The following is a 19,645-nucleotide window of genomic DNA, read 5'->3' on the forward strand; positions in this document are numbered from 1 at the left end:
CACCGGGATGACCCGCTAACTTGGCAGAGTGAGCCCACTGAAGAACAGCCAGACGAGTGGAAACAGGAACGAAAAGGAGGTTACTAGGACAAGCGCGCGGCGACGCAGTGTGCGTGAGTGCTTGCTTAACCTGTCTTTCAATTCCCCAGACTGTTAACCCGACAACACGCCCATAAGGAAGAATCCCCTCGGGATCAGTAGAAGCCACAGAAGAACTAAACAGACGGGATAAGGCATCAGGCTTGGTGTTCTTGCTACCCGGACGGTAAGAAATCACAAACTCGAAACGAGCGAAAAACAACGCCCAACGAGCTTGACGGGCATTAAGTCGTTTGGCAGAACGGATGTACTCAAGGTTCTTATGGTCTGTCCAAACGACAAAAGGAACGGTCGCCCCCTCCAACCACTGTCGCCATTCGCCTAGGGCTAAGCGGATGGCGAGCAGTTCACGGTTACCCACATCATAGTTGCGCTCAGATGGCGACAGGCGATGAGAAAAATAAGCGCAAGGATGAACCTTATCGTCAGACTGGGAGCGCTGGGATAGAATGGCTCCCACGCCTACCTCTGAAGCGTCAACCTCGACAATGAATTGTCTAGTGACGTCAGGAGTAACGAGGATAGGAGCGGACGTAAAACGTTCTTTTAGGAGATCAAAAGCTCCCTGGGCGGAACCGGACCACTTAAAACACGTCTTGACAGAAGTAAGAGCTGTGAGAGGGGCAGCAACTTGACCGAAATTACGAATGAAACGCCGATAGAAATTAGCGAAACCTAAGAAGCGCTGCAACTCGACACGTGACCTTGGAACGGGCCAATCACTGACAGCTTGGACCTTAGCGGAATCCATCTGAATGCCTTCAGCGGAAATAACGGAACCGAGAAAAGTAACGGAGGAGACATGAAAAGAGCACTTCTCAGCCTTTACGTAGAGACAATTCTCTAAAAGGCGCTGTAGAACACGTCGAACGTGCTGAACATGAATCTCGAGTGACGGAGAAAAAATCAGGATATCGTCAAGATAGACAAAAACAAAAATATTCAGCATGTCTCTCAGAACATCATTAACTAATGCCTGAAAAACAGCTGGCGCATTGGCGAGACCGAACGGCAGAACCCGGTACTCAAAATGCCCTAACGGAGTATTAAACGCCGTTTTCCACTCGTCCCCCTCTCTGATGCGCACGAGATGGTAAGCGTTACGAAGGTCCAACTTAGTAAAGCACCTGGCTCCCTGCAGAATCTCGAAGGCTGATGACATAAGGGGAAGCGGATAACGATTCTTAACCGTTATGTCATTCAGCCCTCGATAATCCACGCAGGGCGCAGAGTACCGTCCTTCTTCTTAACAAAAAGAACCCCGCCCCGGCCGGAGAGGAAGAAGGCACTATGGTACCGGCGTCAAGAGACACAGACAAATAATCCTCGAGAGCCTTACGTTCGGGAGCCGACAGAGAGTATAGTCTACCTCGAGGAGGAGTGGTCCCCGGAAGGAGATCAATACTACAATCATACGACCGGTGAGGAGGAAGGGAGTTGGCTCGGGACTGACTGAAGACCGTGCGCAGATCATGATATTCCTCCGGCACTCCTGTCAAATCGCCAGGTTCCTCCTGAGAAGTAGGGACAGAAGAAATGGGAGGGATGGCAGACATTAAACACTTCACATGACAAGAAACGTTCCAGGATAGGATAGAATTACTAGACCAATTAATAGAAGGATTATGACATACAAGCCAGGGGTGACCCAAAACAACAGGTGTAAACGGTGAACGGAAAATCAAAAAAGACATAGTCTCACTGTGGTTACCAGATACTGTGAGAGTTAAAGGTAGTGTCTCAAATTTGATACTGGGAAGATGACTACCATCTAAGGCAAACATGGGCGTAGGCCTGTCTAACGGTCTGAAAGGAATGTTATGTTTCCGAGCCCATGCTTCGTCCATGAAACAACCCTCAGCCCCAGAGTCAATCAAAGCACTGCATGTAGCACCCGAACCGGTCCAGCGTAGATGGACCGACATAGTAGTACAAGATCTAGATGAAGGGACCTGAGTAGTAGCGCTCACCAGTAGCCCTCCGCTTACTGATGGGCTCTGGCCTCTTACTGGACATGAAATAACAAAATGTCCAGCAACTCCGCAATAGAGGCACAGGCGGTTGGTGATCCTCTGTTCCCTCTCCTTATTCGAGATGCGAATCCCTCCCAGCTGCATGGGCTCAGTCTCAAAGCCAGAGGGAGATGGTTGCGATGCGGAGCAGGGAAACACCGTTGATGCGAGCTCTCTTCCACGAGCCCGGTGACGAAGATCTACCCGTCGTTCTATGCGGATGGCGAGAGCAATCAAGGAGTCCACATCTGAAGGAACCTCCCGGGAGAGAATCTCATCCTTAACCACTGCGTGGAGTCCCTCCAGAAAACGAGCGAGCAGCGCCGGCTCGTTCCACTCACTAGAGGCAGCAAGAGTGCGAAACTCAATGGAATAATCCGTTATGGACCGTTCACCTTGGCATAAGGAAGCCAGGGCCCTAGAAGCCTCCTCACCAAAAACTGAACGGTCAAAAACCCGAATCATCTCCTCTTTAAAGTTCTGGAATCTGTTAGAGCAATCAGCCCTTGCCTCCCAGATAGCTGTGCCCCATTCTCGAGCCCGGCCAGTAAGGAGTGAAATGACGAAAGCAACCCGAGCTCTCTCTCTAGAGTATGTGTGGGGTTGGAGAGAGAACACAATCTCACACTGCGTGAGAAAGGAGCGGCACTCAGTGGGCTGCCCGGAGTAGCAAGGTGGGTTATTAACCCTGGGTTCAGGAGGCTCGGCAGGCCAGGGAGTAACAGGTGGCACGAGACGTAGACTCTGGAACTGTCCAGAGAGGTCGGAAACCTGAGCGGCCAGGTTCTCCACGGCATGGCGAGCAGCAGACAATTCCTGCTCGTGTCTGCCGAGCATGGCTCCTTGGATCTCGACGGCAGTGTAACGAGCGTCTGAAGTCGCTGGGTCCATTCTTTGATCGGTTCCTTCTGTCATGCAGGTGAAGGAGGACCCAAACGCGACTTAACAGAAACAGAGTTTATTAATGTTCAAAACCGAATAACTGAAATCCTCTAGATTAGTAGAGGGAAAACAACTGGAGAAGCGGCCACAGACTGCAGGTCGCCGGGTAGGCGCAGGCCGTAGTCAACTGAGACACCTGCTCACACGCAGCGTCTGAAGAAGGCACAAAACACGACAGGACAGGGTGATACACAATCACGGCAAAAAACACGACAGGACAGGGCGAAACGCAATCACAGCATGGAATACAAAACAAGGAACCGATGGAACAGGGACGGATCACAAAGGAATAAATAGGGAGTCTAATCAGGGGAAAGGATCGGGAACAGGTGTGGAAAGACTAAATGGTGATTAGGGGAATAGGAACAGCTGGGAGCAGGAACGGAACGACAGAGAGAAGAGAGAGCGAGAGAGTGAGAGAGGGAGGGGGAGAGAGAAGGAAAGAACCAAACAAGACCAGCAGAGGGAAACTAATAGCATGGGGAGCACAGGGACAAGACATGACAATGAATGACAAACATGACATATACAGGAGGTTTGTGGCACCTTCATTTGGAGTATGGGCTCGAGGTAATGGTTTCCAGGTGTTTGATGCCATTCCATTTGTTCCATTCAAGACATTATTATGAGCCGTCCTCCCCTCTGCAGCCTCCACTGCTGTACAATATACTTGCTCTTCAGAGATTCACTTCCACTGGTGAGAAACATGCTCACTGTGTAGACGAGAACATATTTAACACTCAGAGGTACAGCATCTAATTCACACTACTCAACCACAGTGGTGAAACAACTTATTCACACTACTCAACCACAGTGGTGAAACAACTTATTCACACTACTCTACCACAGTGGTGAAACAACTTATTCACACTACTCTACCACAGTGGTGAAACAACTTATTCACACTACTCTACCACAGTGGTAAAACAACTTATTCACACTACTCTACCACAGTGGTGAAACAACTTATTCACACTACTCTACCACAGTGGTGAAACAACTTATTCACACTACTCTACCACAGTGGTAAAACAACTTATTCACACTACTCTACCACAGTGGTGAAACAACTTATTCACACTACTCTACCACAGTGGTGAAACAACTTATTCACACTACTCAACCACAGTGGTAAAACAACTTATTCACACTACTCTACCACAGTGGTGAAACAACTTATTCACACTACTCTACCACAGTGGTGAAACAACTTATTCACACTACTCTACCACAGTGGTAAAACAACTTATTCACACTACTCTACCACAGTGGTGAAACAACTTATTCACACTACTCTACCACAGTGGTGAAACAACTTATTCACACTACTCTACCACAGTGGTGAAACAACTTATTCACACTACTCTACCACAGTGGTAAAACAACTTATTCACACTACTCTACCACAGTGGTGAAACAACTTATTCACACTACTCTACCACAGTGGTGAAACAACTTATTCACACTACTCAACCACAGTGGTAAAACAACTTATTCACACTACTCTACCACAGTGGTGAAACAACTTATTCACACTACTCTACCACAGTGGTAAAACAACTTATTCACACTACTCTACCACAGTGGTGAAACAACTTATTCACACTACTCTACCACAGTGGTGAAACAACTTATTCACACTACTCTACCACAGTGGTGAAACAACTTATTCACACAACTCTACCACAGTGGTAAAACAACTTATTCACACTACTCAACTACAGTGGTAAAACAACTTATTCACACTACTCTACCACAGTGGTGAAACAACTTATTCACACTACTCAACCACAGTGGTAAAACAACTTATTCACACTACTCAACTACAGTGGTAAAACAACTTATTCACACTACTCTACCACAGTGGTGAAACAACTTATTCACACTACTCTACCACAGTGGTGAAACAACTTATTCACACTACTCAACTACAGTGGTAAAACAACTTATTCACACTACTCTACCACAGTGGTGAAACAACTTATTCGCACTACTCAACCACAGTGGTAAAACAACTTATTCGCACTACTCAACCACAGTGGTAAAACAACTTATTCGCACTACTCAACCACAGTGGTAAAACAACTTATTCGCACTACTCAACCACAGTGGTAAAACAACTTATTCACACTACTCAACTACAGTGGTAAAACAACTTATTCGCACTACTCAACCACAGTGGTAAAACAACTTATTCACACTACTCAACCACAGTGGTAAAACAACTTATTCGCACTACTCTACCACAGTGGTAAAACAACTTATTCGCACTACTCTACCACAGTGGTAAAACAACTTATTCGCACTACTCAACCACAGTGGTAAAACAACTTATTCACACTACTCAACCACAGTGGTAAAACAACTTATTCACACTACTCAACCACAGTGGTAAAACAACTTATTCACACTACTCAACCACAGTGGTAAAACAACTTATTCACACTACTCTACCACAGTGGTAAAACAACTTATTCACACTACTCAACCACAGTGGTGAAACAACTTATTCACACTACTCAACCACAGTGGTAAAACAACTTATTCACACTACTCAACCACAGTGGTAAAACAACTTATTCACACTACTCAACCACAGTGGTAAAACAACTTATTCACACTACTCAACCACAGTGGTAAAACAACTTATTCACACTACTCAACCACAGTGGTAAAACAACTTATTCACACTACTCAACCACAGTGGTAAAACAACTTATTCACACTACTCAACCACAGTGGTAAAACAACTTATTCACACTACTCAACCACAGTGGTAAAACAACTTATTCACACTACTCAACCACAGTGGTGAAACAACTTATTCACACTACTCAACCACAGTGGTAAAACAACTTATTCACACTACTCAACCACAGTGGTGAAACAACTTATTCACACTACTCAACCACAGTGGTGAAACAACTTATTCACACTACTCAACCACAGTGGTGAAACAACTTATTCACACTACTCAACCACAGTGGTGAAACAACTTATTCACACTACTCAACCACAGTGGTAAAACAACTTATTCGCACTACTCAACCACAGTGGTGAAACAACTTATTCACACTACTCAACCACAGTGGTAAAACAACTTATTCACACTACTCTACCACAGTGGTAAAACAACTTATTCACACTACTCTACCACAGTGGTAAAACAACTTATTCGCACTACTCAACCACAGTGGTAAAACAACTTATTCACACTACTCTACCACAGTGGTAAAACAACTTATTCACACTACTCAACCACAGTGGTAAAACAACTTATTCACACTACTCTACCACAGTGGTAAAACAACTTATTCACACTACTCTACCACAGTGGTAAAACAACTTATTCGCACTACTCTACCACAGTGGTAAAACAACTTATTCACACTACTCTACCACAGTGGTAAAACAACTTATTCACACTACTCTACCACAGTGGTAAAACAACTTATTCACACTACTCTACCACAGTGGTAAAACAACTTATTCGCACTACTCAACCACAGTGGTAAAACAACTTATTCACACTACTCTACCACAGTGGTAAAACAACTTATTCACACTACTCTACCACAGTGGTAAAACAACTTATTCACACTACTCAACCACAGTGGTAAAACAACTTATTCACACTACTCTACCACAGTGGTAAAACAACTTATTCACACTACTCTACCACAGTGGTAAAACAACTTATTCGCACTACTCTACCACAGTGGTAAAACAACTTATTCACACTACTCTACCACAGTGGTAAAACAACTTATTCACACTACTCAACCACAGTGGTAAAACAACTTATTCACACCGTGGTACCTCAGTCACAGTCTGCGTCCTAATTGGTACCTTATTTCCTATATAGTGCCTAACTTCCCTATATATAGTGTCCAATGTATTCCCCTTATAGTGCCCAATAGGTAGTGCACTACACCAGGAAGGTAATAGGGTACCATTTGGGATGCAGTCACAGTCTCAGCAGAGAGCTCTGACACAATCTCAACTCCTGTTGAGTAAATCCCCATTCAATCCCCACAGCCCCAAAGCCCTAAATGAGCACTTCCTCCTCAGCTGCCTGGCAACAATCCCTGGGCAACAGCAGCATCTGCGTCCTGTACAGAGGGGGTGGGGACAGGAGGAAGAGGAGGCTATTTGGGTCTATGGGTGCTAGGCTGGGCAGAGGATGGGCCGGGGGGCTTGTTGAAATATGGATGGCCATTCGCCAGACTACTTAACAACCAACTGCACACTGATTGAGCACTGTCATCATCATCATCATCACCACCATAGGCCCATCTCAACCAGCTGCCACCTTAACCTATTCCCATATACTCTAATATGTACTAATATGTTCTAACATATACTAATATGTAGGGATGTACAGCAAAAACACCACATGTTGTGCGAACATGGACTCAAATCAAGTGGTTTGGGTAGGGCATGGGCAGGGGAGCTTGTTTTGACATTAAGGACCAGACTGCCTTGATTTAGCATTGTCGTCATTGTGATCAACATCACCATCACCACCAACACAGGACCATCTCAGCCAGCTGCCCCCTGCATCTTAAGGCTCACCAGGGGGTATTCTGTGAGAAAAACAATGACTCACGGAATGCATCCCAAATGGCACCCAAAAGTAGTGCACTGTTTAGGGAATAGGATGCCATTTGTTATACAACCACATAGGATACAGCACAAACATGAACATGGACTCAAATGAATAGAGCGAATATGACCCTTAATCTACACTCATTATGTATACACTCTTAGAAAGAAAGGTGCTATCTACAACCTAAAATGGTTTTTCGGCTGTCCCCATTGGAGAACCCATTAAAGAACCCTTTTGGTTCCAGGTATAATCCCATTGTGAAGAACCCTTTCCCCAGAGGGTTCTACATGGAACCTAAAATAAATCTCCATGGAACCAAAAAGTGTTATCCTATGGGGACAGCAGAAGAACCCTTTTGGAACCCCTTTTTCTAAGTGTATGTTTAATTATACCTAAGTGCTGCTACCAGGTATATTGGAGGATGTATTCTGAGGAGAAAACCAATGAATGACAGAGGCAAAAACACAACATGTTGTGTGAGCATGGATTCAAATGATTTGAGCAAATATGATTCTTATCCTCAGTTTATATAATCTAATATGTACTAATATACACTGAACAAAATAGAAACGCAACATGTCGAGTGAGCATGGATTCAAATGATTTGAGCAAATATGATGCTTAACCTAAGTTTATATAATCTATTATGTACTAATATACACTGAACAAAAATAGAAACGCAGCATGTAAAGTGTTGGTCCCATTTTTCATGAGCTGACAAAAACAAATCCCAGAAATGTTCCTTACGTACAAAAAGATTATTTCTCTCAAATTGCGTGCACACATTTGTCTACAAACCTGTTAGTAAACACATGTTGCGTTTATATTTTTATTCAGTATACTGTATGTATGGCAGAAACACCACATGTTTAGTGATCAAGGACTCAAATGAATTGAAGGAATAGAACCCTTAGCCTACGTTCATCTAGTGTAATATGTGTACGTTTATACCTATTAGGTTTGCTGCTACCAGGTACATTGGAGGATGTATTCTAAGGAAAAAAAACAACTCACTCATGAAGAGCAGAGACACCATGTTGTGCAATCATGGATTGAAATGAATTGAAGGAATATGGCCTTTAACCTATGTTCATAATAATATAACATATGCCACATAGCAGAAGCTTTTATCCAAAGCAACTCACAGTCATGTGTGCATTCTTTTTCCAATTGGGTGGCCCCGGTGGAATTGAACCAACGACCATTAGCATTGCAAGCGCCATTCTCGACCGACTGAACCACACTGCTTAACGCATATTATTCTGCTACATGGTCTGTTGAACTAGAAACGTGCGTCATACCACAGTGAGTAATAGCATTAGCTAAAATCATTTTCTTGGAAATGATTAATGGACTCCTGGACTCCATAGGACACACACACACACACACATATCTCGGAGTTAGGAGCAAAAGCATCCTACCTCACTACCTAAGTCAATCAAAGAGAGAAGGAACATAGAGAGTGTCTCACCACCACCCAGATTGATTATCTACAGGAGGCGGGGATTGAATGATTATCTATAATAGGGGGCAGTTAAACAACGTAACACCCCAGGAGGGAATTTATGCAACAGACTTTTATATTGGGACATTGGTTCCTGCTGATTGTAGCCTAAGGTGCACTATTGTACTAATATTGTTTAGAGGTGAGAAGCTGTACTGTAGCTGCTCTGATTATAGTTATCAGTGTCTCTGTCTGCTGCTGGGTCAGAGACACAACAGGAAACAAACAATTAACACTGTCAGAACACATACATTAATGTACAATCTCTGACTGTGGTGGTATGTAAATAGCTACAAAGAATACAGATGAAAACTCTCTCGGTAGGTAGTGTGGTCTACAGCTTATCATGAGATACTCTACCTCAGGCGAGCAATAGCGCGAGACTTCCTTAGATATCGTGCACCAGCTGTTGTTTACAAAAATGCATAGACTGCCACCCCTTCTCTTACCAGAAGCAGCTGTTCTATCCTGCCGGTACATCGTGTAACCAGCCTGCTGTGTTTGCTGATATTGTCATCGTTCAGCCATGACTCCGTGAAGCATAAGATGTTACAGTTTTTAATGTCCCGTTGGTAGTTTAATCTTCCGCGTAACTCAGCGATTTTATTGTACAACGATTGCATGTTTGCTAGCAGAATGGAGGGAAGTGGGGGTTTATTCGACTGCCTCCGAATTCTCAGAAGGCAGCCTGATCTTCGGCCCCTCTTTCCCTTCACGCAGATCACGGGGATAAAAGTGGAAGCAGTGTATCCTTCGCATTGGGCTCGTCAGAGTCGTGAAAGGAAAAAGAGGATTCTGCTAGTCCATGGTGAGTAATTGCAGTCCTAATGTCTAGATGTTATTTTCGGTCATAAAAGACAGTAGTGGCAGCATTATGTACAAAATAAGTAACAACGTAAATAAACAAACAAACACAATCGTCTGGGGGCACGTAAACGTCTCTGGCGCCATCTTACAACCCCCTCCATCTTAAGATATAACTAAGTCCATAATTCAAATTAATCTATAATAATAGTTAGAAAACTAACTGACTATCAATCTGTCACAATTGTGTTTCATCATGGTATTTCAGTTGATGATTCCCAAACAAAGCATTCACAAAGAGGTATTTTGATGCTGCACTGCTCTCAATTTCATGGGTTAATAGCTGACTCTGTAAATGTAATAGATTGTGCCGCTGTCCCAAATGGCACCCTATTCCCTACAAAGTGCCTATGGGTCCAGGTCAAAAGTAGTGCACTATATAGGAAATAGGGTGTCATTTGTAAAGCAGACTGTGAGATAGAGGCCTCTGTTGTCAAACAGAAAGCTTACCAGGAATGAACAGGGCCATGGTAGCTTTCTGGTAGCTGCTGCTGCAGTGCAGTCAAACTGTCCTTGTGAAATGTAGCTATTTGATGGGTGTGTGAAAACATGTGAACACATTGTCATGCAAAAGATGCAAAAGATGGCAGAGCTCTCTCTCTGTCTCTCTGTTTCCCTTCTCTCTCTCTCTCTCTGTCTCTCTCTCTCTCTCTCTGTCTCTCTCTCTCTCTCTTTTAGATTTTAGAAATGACTCCTCCAAAATAGGACTTTTCCTAAATAGGACAAACAGTCAGCCATGGCCGGGACAGAGAGAGAAAGAGTGGGTGCGTAAGAGAGAGAGGTGAGAGAAAGGGAGATAGAGAGAGGTAGAGGAAGCGGGAGACACAGAGAGAGAGAGAGAGAGAGAGAGAGAGAGAGAGAGAGAGAGAGAGAGAGAGAGAGAGAGAGAGAGAGAGAGAGAGAGAGAGAGAGAGAGAGAGACAGAGAGAGAGAGAGAGAAGGGAAACAGAGAGACAGAGAGAGAGCTCTGCCATCTTTTGCATCTTTTGCATGACAAAGAGAGAGAGAAAGAGGGGGGAATAGAAAGAGATGGAGGTAGAGAGGGAGAGAGACAGAGAGGAAGGGGAGAAGAGAGAGTGAAAGAGTGAAAGAGAGAGAGGGGAAGAGATAAAAAAGGGGAAGAGGAACAGAATGAGAGAAAGGGAGAGAGAGAGGTAGGGCCGTGGTTCGCCTCTTTTAAAGCTGAAATGAGCGTATCGAGGACAGGCACTGAGGGAGAAGGGTAGAGCAGGAGGAAGAGGAGGAGGAAGAGCAGGCTATTTCAGAATAGGATGACGCCTTTCACAACCTAAAAAGCGAGTCAAGTTTAGAAAAGAGCGGAGACCATTTAGGTCTGTGATGTCTGCTACTGACATCACACTGACCTTGACCAGGGTCACATAAGGTAAAATGAGGGAGGGAGAAGAGGGGGTGAGGGAAGAAGGGAAGAAGGGGAGGAAGAGAGTGGGGGGTGGTTAGAAGGGGAGAGTGGAGGGGGAAAGAGGGGTGCAGGGTAGGAAGAGAAAAGGGGGATGTAAAGGAATATCCCCTCCCCAATCTTTCAGATAAGGGGCTGACCAAACCGTAAATCTCCAGCCCTCAGCCCCTGCCCTGTCACACACACCCAGCTGTCTCAGCAGATGGCCCAAAAGGGGTCTAACCCGCCAATACACACACACACCTACTCCATGAAGCTCCAAATACTCATCAGTACGTAATAGGCATCAGTGTTTGGCCCGGAGCAGAGGGAAACAGACTGGTACCACAATCGCTCCATTGACTCACTCTCTCACTCTCCCTCCCAGACCAAACCAGACTACATGTGAGAACAAGCCTGACTGGGGCATGACTACTGTGGTCTTGGGACTGACTTCCTGGGAAAAAAAGAGTGATGAAAAAGAGAGAGGAAAAAGAAGGTGTGTGTATTGTCATCTGCCATTCTCCTCCTCCCCCTCGTTCATGCTTACACACACTCACCCCCTCACACACACTTCTGTGATCGGCAACCGCCAATCCCACTATCCCCCAACCCCCCGAATCTAAGTCTCCAAGTCTCTCTTTTGATGAGAGCCTGTAGGGGTCACGACCCCCAGATGGCAGCACAAAGGCACATGGGGGCCACGCAGGCAGACAGGCCGGCACAGTGATTAGCCTTTCTCAATGGCCGCCACTAACTATCTGACGCCAGCCGCTCGAACAGCAGCCAAAGACACACAGCTGCTGCAGGAACCCCTCTGACACAGACTGACTGACTGACTGACTCCCCCAACACAAACACAGACCAAAACACACACACACACCAGACCCAGACCTAAAGTCCAGGATAATGCTCTGTCATTAAAACATACACGCTGTCCCACATGCAGACACGCACACACGCTCCAAAAAATACCCCAAAACACAGCCTGGTACAGTTGACACCCGGCTGCCTGTGGTCCTATAAGCCTCTTCCTAGGGGGTCTAGTCTATCTATCTGTCATGTGAGAAAATGCCTGGACACAAGACATACCACCACTACATTCATTTTATGGCAGTCTGCTGCACAGACAAGACTGGTCCTGTATCCCGCACAGACCTGTGCCACATCTACACTATATGTGATGTAATATCCTGTATCCCACACAGACCTGTACCACATCTACACTATATGTGATGCAATATCCTGTATACCCCACAGACCTGTGCCATATCTACACTATATGTGACGTAATAGACATACGATTGACATGTCCTACTGCACATGAGGAATTTGTTCTTCCTCATTATATTTGGACAGTGTGAATGTCAATTCAGAGGTTTGAACTGAAAAGTTTGTAGTTCAATTAAAATAAGTGGGAGTATGGTCTTTGGTGTTTTTAAGTAAGTCAGTATGACTGGATTTGGGGATTAAGATTTAGGAAACCAATCAATTTAGGATGGGTGATGTTAGCTACAGCCTGCAGGAGGCTTAGTGATGAGACACATAACAGACAGGCTGACTCTGGCCTGCACTGCAAAAAATAAAGAATAAAGATAAAGTAAAAATAACTTGATTTCCCTACCCAGAAAATTGCATTTACTTGTTTTGAGTTACCCAGAAAATGCATCAAGATATGGCCTTGAATTAAGCCTTTTTTTAGGTTAAAATAAGCAAAATGGTCTGCCAGTCCAGAAAGATAATTTAGCTTGGTAAGACATCTTATTACGTGTGAACACTGCCTGGTTGGCTGCCTGGGATTTTCAAATCAGTCTGACGATGACTGAATCACATCTAAATATGACAGTGATGAATGTCGTGAATCTGAATCATATATAGTACCAGTCAAAAATGACTCATTCAAGCGACTTTCTTATTTATTAAAAAAAAGAAATCTACATTGTAGAATAATATTGAAGGCATCAAAACAATGATATATGGAATCATGTAGTAAGCAAAAAAGTGTTCAACAAATATTTGAGATTCTTCAAAGTAGCCAACCTTTGCCTTGACAGCTTTATGTATTATTTACTCCATTGTGTCCTCCTCCCAGAGCGCTAAGAACCTTGGCGTGATCCTGGACAACACCCTGTCGTTCTCAACTAATATCAAGGCGGTGGCCCGTTCCTGTAGGTTCATGCTCTACAACATCCGCAGAGTACGACCCTGCCTCACACAGGAAGCGGCGCAGGTCCTAATCCAGGCACTTGTCATCTCCCGTCTGGATTACTGCAACTCGCTGTTGGCTGGGCTCCCTGCCTGTGCCATTAAACCCCTACAACTCATCCAGAACGCCGCAGCCCGTCTAGTGTTCAACCTTCCCAAGTTCTCTCACGTCACCCCGCTCCTCCGCTCTCTCCACTGGCTTCCAGTTGAAGCTCGCATCCGCTACAAGACCATGGTGCTTGCCTACGGAGCTGTGAGGGGAACGGCACCTCAGTACCTCCAGGCTCTGATCAGGCCCTACACCCAAATAAGGGCACTGCGTTCATCCACCTCTGGCCTGCTCGCCTCCCTACCACTGAGGAAGTACAGTTCCCGCTCAGCTCAGTCAAAACTGTTCGCTGCTCTGGCTCCCCAATGGTGGAACAAACTCCCTCACGACGCCAGGACAGCGGAGTCAATCACCACCTTCCGGAGACACCTGAAACCCCACCTCTTTAAGGAATACCTAGGATAGGATAAAGTAATCCTTCTCACCCCCCCCCCCTTAAAATATTTAGATGCACTATTGTAAAGTGGTTGTTCCACTGGATGTCATAAGGTGAATGCACCAATTTGTAAGTCGCTCTGGATAAGAGCGTCTGCTAAATGACTTAAATGTAAATGTAATGTAATGAATCCTGGGAAAAATCTGGGAGAAGTGACCTGTACAGCTCGGCTCGGCTCAGTAGTGTGAAATGCCCTTGAAAAGTAGTCTAAATCCAATCCCAGTCTTTACCCAACACAATACCTGTGTAGCATAGTTAAACCAGCCTGAATGCTGCACTCACCATTGTTCAAGCTGGTTTGACCACGCTAACAGGTCGTCACTGACTACAGTTCATGCTTAACCAGGCCAGCTCAATAAAATTTGGTTTGGCTTGTTTCAACTCGGCTCCCCTCTGTAGTCTAAACCCAATCCCAGTCTCAACCCAACACCCCCTGACAGTGGCCACTGACCGTGTGAAGTGGTCAATGAGCGTTCCCAGCAGCTCCCCGATGCGGTCCTGGTTGGGGCACAGCTCTCCTCTCTGGATGTAGAGAAGGACATCATCCTGGGAGGAGGTGTGTAGCGCCACCATCTGGTCAACGCCTGCAGTGATGCTCAGGCCTGTCATCTGGGGGATAGACAGACACTGAGGGGTTAGATACACCCAGACACAAACACACACATACGCATGCACGCAGGCTCACACACAGACTCACATGCACACATACACAGGCTCACACATTCATAGTTCCTCCTAAAACAAAACACAGGTTACTCTCTCTATCCATCATGTGTGTGTGTGTGTGTGTGTGTGTGTGTGTGTGTGTGTGTGTGTGTGTGTGTGTGTGTGTGTGTGTGTGTGTGTGTGTGTGTGTGTGTGTGTGTGTGTGTGTGTGTGTGTGTGTGTGTGTGTGCGCGCGTGTAGTGCACTTTTAGGGAATAGGGTGCCATTTTGGATGCAAACATAGTCATAGTAGAGAACAGTGTTGAGGTATTACTATTTTGTTGGGCATCATGCTAAATGGGGCAGACATACTACCTGTCACAACATACATGCATCACACAGAGCAGTAGAAAGAGATTCAATGTTTAATCGTGTCTTCCACTTCCTCTTAAAAAGGAAAAGGGATCCTTGGGACGGCCCAACTCTGATGTCACCCCATTGAAGTTGACATTTAAAATGGTTAAGTAAGGGTTAAAGATAGGATTAGGCTTCGGTAAGGGTTATGGTTAAGGTTAGGGTTAGGGTCCCAAGGATACCAGATAGCACGAACCCTTTTACAATGCGTGAGCTCTAGTACGTTACCATGGGGAACTACACTGTAATGTCGTGAGTCAAACAGTTAGTTGTGAGCTACTCGCACCATAAACACAACTTTGTGTCTTGTCATTCATACATTCTAAATAAAACTTAGTTGAAAGTGATTTATAGTACTAAGCCATACTCTAAAGTCATCCTATAGGTTAAAGGGGTAGTGATATTGCTTGGATAACTTTACAGCGCTACTGTTTCTCCCCCTTGGCATGGTTGTTTTCTATCCTAACTGGTGTCCAGCTGTGTTGTACCTCTTTAAGTAATACTGTGTATTTAACTGCCTGATCTGTTACCTAAACCTACAGTCTGTTCTTTAACACGCACAGCCTCTAGGCCAAAACACACTGTGTACACGTACAGACACATTGTGCGTATTGTGAGTAGTGTGGTGCTCTATTGTACAGTACCTAACTGACTGTCACTGAGGCAGAGACTGTCCCAGTCACACACGTCATGTCCCACATGGAGCTCTCTCTCTCTTTATTTGTTTCTCTCTCCTTGTCACCCTATTTCTCATTCTCTCCCTCTCCCTTTCTCTTTCTCTTTGTCTTTCACAGTCACTTTTTTCTCTCCCTTGGTCTCGGTCTCAGTCTCCCTCTCTCGCTCTCGCTCTCTCTTTCTCTCTCCCTCTCTCTCCCCCTCTCCCTCTCTCTCTATTCCAGGCTCCTCCTTGTCCTTGTGAGCACGCGCCCCAGAGAGATCCCTGATCCAATTTCTCAGATCAGCTCCTGAAATGAGACGGGCCCGCCCCACACTGCAGTGCCGCATTTTGTGACCGAAGACACACACTCACACATACACACAGAAAACACACACACAACGTCCCTCCTTTGTGCAGCACTGTACCGCTCCTCAGCCTTTCTCCCATCTGTCCCCCTCTACCTCCTTCTCTCTCTCCCTTCCTACTTCGCTCCCTCCCTCCCTCCCTCTCTCATCTGACCTGGGTCACTTTAACTCACATATACAGACAGAGGGCACAGCCATGGTTCATCTCTGCATCCTAAATGGCACACCGTGTATGGAATAGGGTGCCATTTGGGACGTCCCTCATGTTATAAAGTAATACCAAGGCAATGAAAAATGAGAGGGTGTAAAGTGGGAACTCAATGGAAGGACGAGATAGCGTATGTTTATTGACACATTGGAAAGTTTACAGATGTAGGAAATTAATTTAAGCCAGTTTGCTACAGCAGGAAAATAATCCTACAGCAACAGGAAATGTGGATTATAATTCATTGGCATTTGTTGTAGGGGTTGATACATTTTTTCCTGCTGTGCAGAACAATTATCATCAACAAAAGAGTGATCAAATGAAGTATACGTGTGGTTGTATGACTAAGGTGTGTGTGTGTGTGTGTGTGTGTGTGTGTGTGTGTGTGTGTGTGTGTGTGTGTGTGTGTGTGTGTGTGTGTGTGTGTGTGTGTGTGTGTGTGTGTGTGTGTGTGTGTGTGTGTGTGTGTGTGTGTGTGTGTGTGTGTGTGTGTGTGTGTGTGTGTGTGTGTGTGTGTGTGTGTGTGTGTGTGTGTGTGTGTGTGTAGAGTTCTTCTGAGCCAGTACTCACACTCTCTAGCGGCAGTCTTTTCAACACCTTGAACTGTTTTTTGGGGTCCAGTTTGTAGATATGTTTTTCCGTAATAAACAAGGCTCGGTCTGTGCTTTTATTGAACCGATTCACCTGAAAGAGACGAAGAGATAGAAAGAAAGAGAGAGAGACATACAGATATAGACAGAGAGAGATAAAAGAGAGAAAGAGAGCGAGAGGGGGGAGCAAGATAAAGAGGGTGAGGTAGAACAAGGGAACAAGAGGAGATATCAAACACATTTATCTACATTTCTGTTTTCTATGTTCTATTCTGTTCTACATCTTCAGAATATATCAGGAGATTAAACCGGACAAAATCCAGGACAGATATGTCAGGACCAAAAGGTCTATTGAAGATGATGAGTTTATAGTTTATATAATTTCATGCATTCCCTACACACCTATCCAACAAGGATGGTAATTAAAATAGTTCTAATAACTAGGTGGATGTGGGGTCCTGTCTTCTGAAAAACAGTTTATCTCATAGCCTGGTAAGGAGGTCAAGTGGTCAGTACCCACTACAGCTGTGGGATGTGCAGTGGATATGTACTGGCAGGTTTACTATATTGTACTGTGTCTGGAACTGAGCCTATATCTAAAGTTAAAGTGCTAAAAACAGACAGACAGACAGACAGACAGACAGACAGACAGACAGACAGACAGACAGACAGACAGACAGACAGACAGACAGACAGACAGACAGACAGACAGACAGACAGACAGACAGACAGACAGACAGACAGACAGACAGACAGACAGACAGACAGACAGACAGACAGACAGACAGACAGACAGACAGACAGAGAGACAGACAGACAGACAGACAGACAGACAGACAGACAGACAGACAGACAGACAGACAGACAGACAGACAGACAGACAGACAGACAGACAGACAGACAGACAGACAGACAGACAGACAGACAGACAGACAGACAGTGAGAGAGTGAGATAGATAGATAGATAGATAGATAGATAGATAGATAGATAGATAGATAGATAGATAGATAGATAGATAGATAGATAGATAGATAGATAGATAGATAGATAGATAGATAGATAGATAGATAGATAGATAGATAGATAGAGTCACAGAGAGACACGAACAACAACGAGAGAGAGAAACTCTTTGTGGCAGTACAGTACAGTAGGCTATGGTACTATAACACACCTTCCTACAGAACCCTGAGAAGAGGACCTGGTTGTATTGGTCTTTGTTTCTCAGCTCTTTGGAGATCCGTATGAAGTTAGAGCTGGTCTGAGGGCAGTCCCTCACCTGCAAACAAAGAGGCACATTACAAAGGCACACATTAGGGATGCATCCCAAATTACACCTTATTCCCTATATAGTGCTTTTGACCGGGGCCCATACCCTATTCTCTTCAAAGTGGACTACTTTTGACCAGGATCCAATGGCACCATATTTGCTATATAGTGCACTACTTTTGACCATCGAGCTCATCTAGGGAACAGGGTGCCATTTGGGATGCAAACAATACTACAACAGCCTGATCCACCATCCTGATTGCTGCGCTCTTGTTTCATATGTCGAGATCAGGATGGTGGAACAAGGCTAATATTACACGATCCCGTTAGCCTTCTGCCACCATCTACACAGCTACCAGCTAGGACAGCATCTCCTCATTAGTCATAACACTGTTTATAACCTCCTCTCTCAAACTTGTATCACCAGCAGATCAAAAACCACAGCCTGAGGGAAATGATTTAAGACACTGACTTTGAGGAGCATTTAGAGATGGGTCATGGCTTTTATGGCAGTGTAGTTATATTGTAACTTAACATAGCTTTTCCACATCTACTACCCTGCCTAAAGGGAATTTATTGTCATTTGGGACGCAATCCACAGACCACTCGGGGACTAACTAACTGACTGATTTATTGAGTGATTAATATGATACCTAGAGGGGCCTTTAATGGCTCTACAGACCAAACGCCATTGGATTAAGCCGTTAGCAAGGCGTGAGTGAGACCCATTAGAATGAGACTGATTGTGGCTGCCTTTGACCTAAGCAGTCAAATTGAGTCTCATGGCAACTGCAGGCCATGTGGTTTATCATAATAATTCCTTCATGGGATGGATGACCACTTGGGAGCCCCACTCGAAAGAGGCGTCACTACAGTTCCTGGTTCGATTCCAGGCTGTACCACATCCGGCCGTGATTGGGAGTCTGTTATGCAGGTGAATGAGGACCCAAAAGCGACTTGGCGAAAACAGAGTTTTTAATCCAGTAAAGTTACTATACAAACAAAAGGCATAATACTACTCGTAATGACGAGAACAGACTGGAGACTTGATCAAGAACTGCAGGTTGCCTCGGGAAGGCACTTGAACCTAGCAGACTCAGACACCTGCTCACCACGCAGCATCTGAGGGAAACACGACACGACAGGGCAATACATAGACACAGCACGGTGAACAATAGATAAGGATCCGACAGGGCAGGAACGGAAAACAAGGAGAGAAATAGGGACTCTAATCAGGGAAAAGGATCGGGAACAGGTGTGGGAAGACTAAATGATTGATTAGGGGAATAGGAACAGCTGGGAGCAGGAACGGAACGATAGAGAGA

The 19,645-nt window shown here is 45.0% G+C and overlaps 1 protein-coding gene across 2 annotated transcripts in view; it reads right to left on the reverse strand.

The window, feature by feature from the left end:
- LOC124043316 (unconventional myosin-Ig-like) overlaps positions 1-19,645 on the reverse strand; it is a 74,073-nt gene that overhangs the window by 11,088 nt on the left and 43,340 nt on the right. The window contains exons 19-21 of one of the 2 annotated variants that reach the window (XM_046361801.1): positions 18,226-18,330; positions 17,034-17,147; positions 14,658-14,785 (exon numbers count right to left, since the gene is read on the reverse strand). In XM_046361801.1, coding sequence (XP_046217757.1) covers positions 14,658-14,785; positions 17,034-17,147; positions 18,226-18,330 — 347 coding nt within the window. Of the gene's footprint in view, positions 1-14,627; positions 14,786-17,033; positions 17,148-18,225; positions 18,331-19,645 lie in introns of both variants that reach the window. The other variant, XM_046361800.1, reaches the window with a different exon arrangement.

This window comes from Oncorhynchus gorbuscha, linkage group LG09 (genome assembly GCF_021184085.1).
Source record: "Oncorhynchus gorbuscha isolate QuinsamMale2020 ecotype Even-year linkage group LG09, OgorEven_v1.0, whole genome shotgun sequence".
In the NCBI taxonomy this organism is placed as follows: domain Eukaryota; kingdom Metazoa; phylum Chordata; class Actinopteri; order Salmoniformes; family Salmonidae; genus Oncorhynchus; species Oncorhynchus gorbuscha.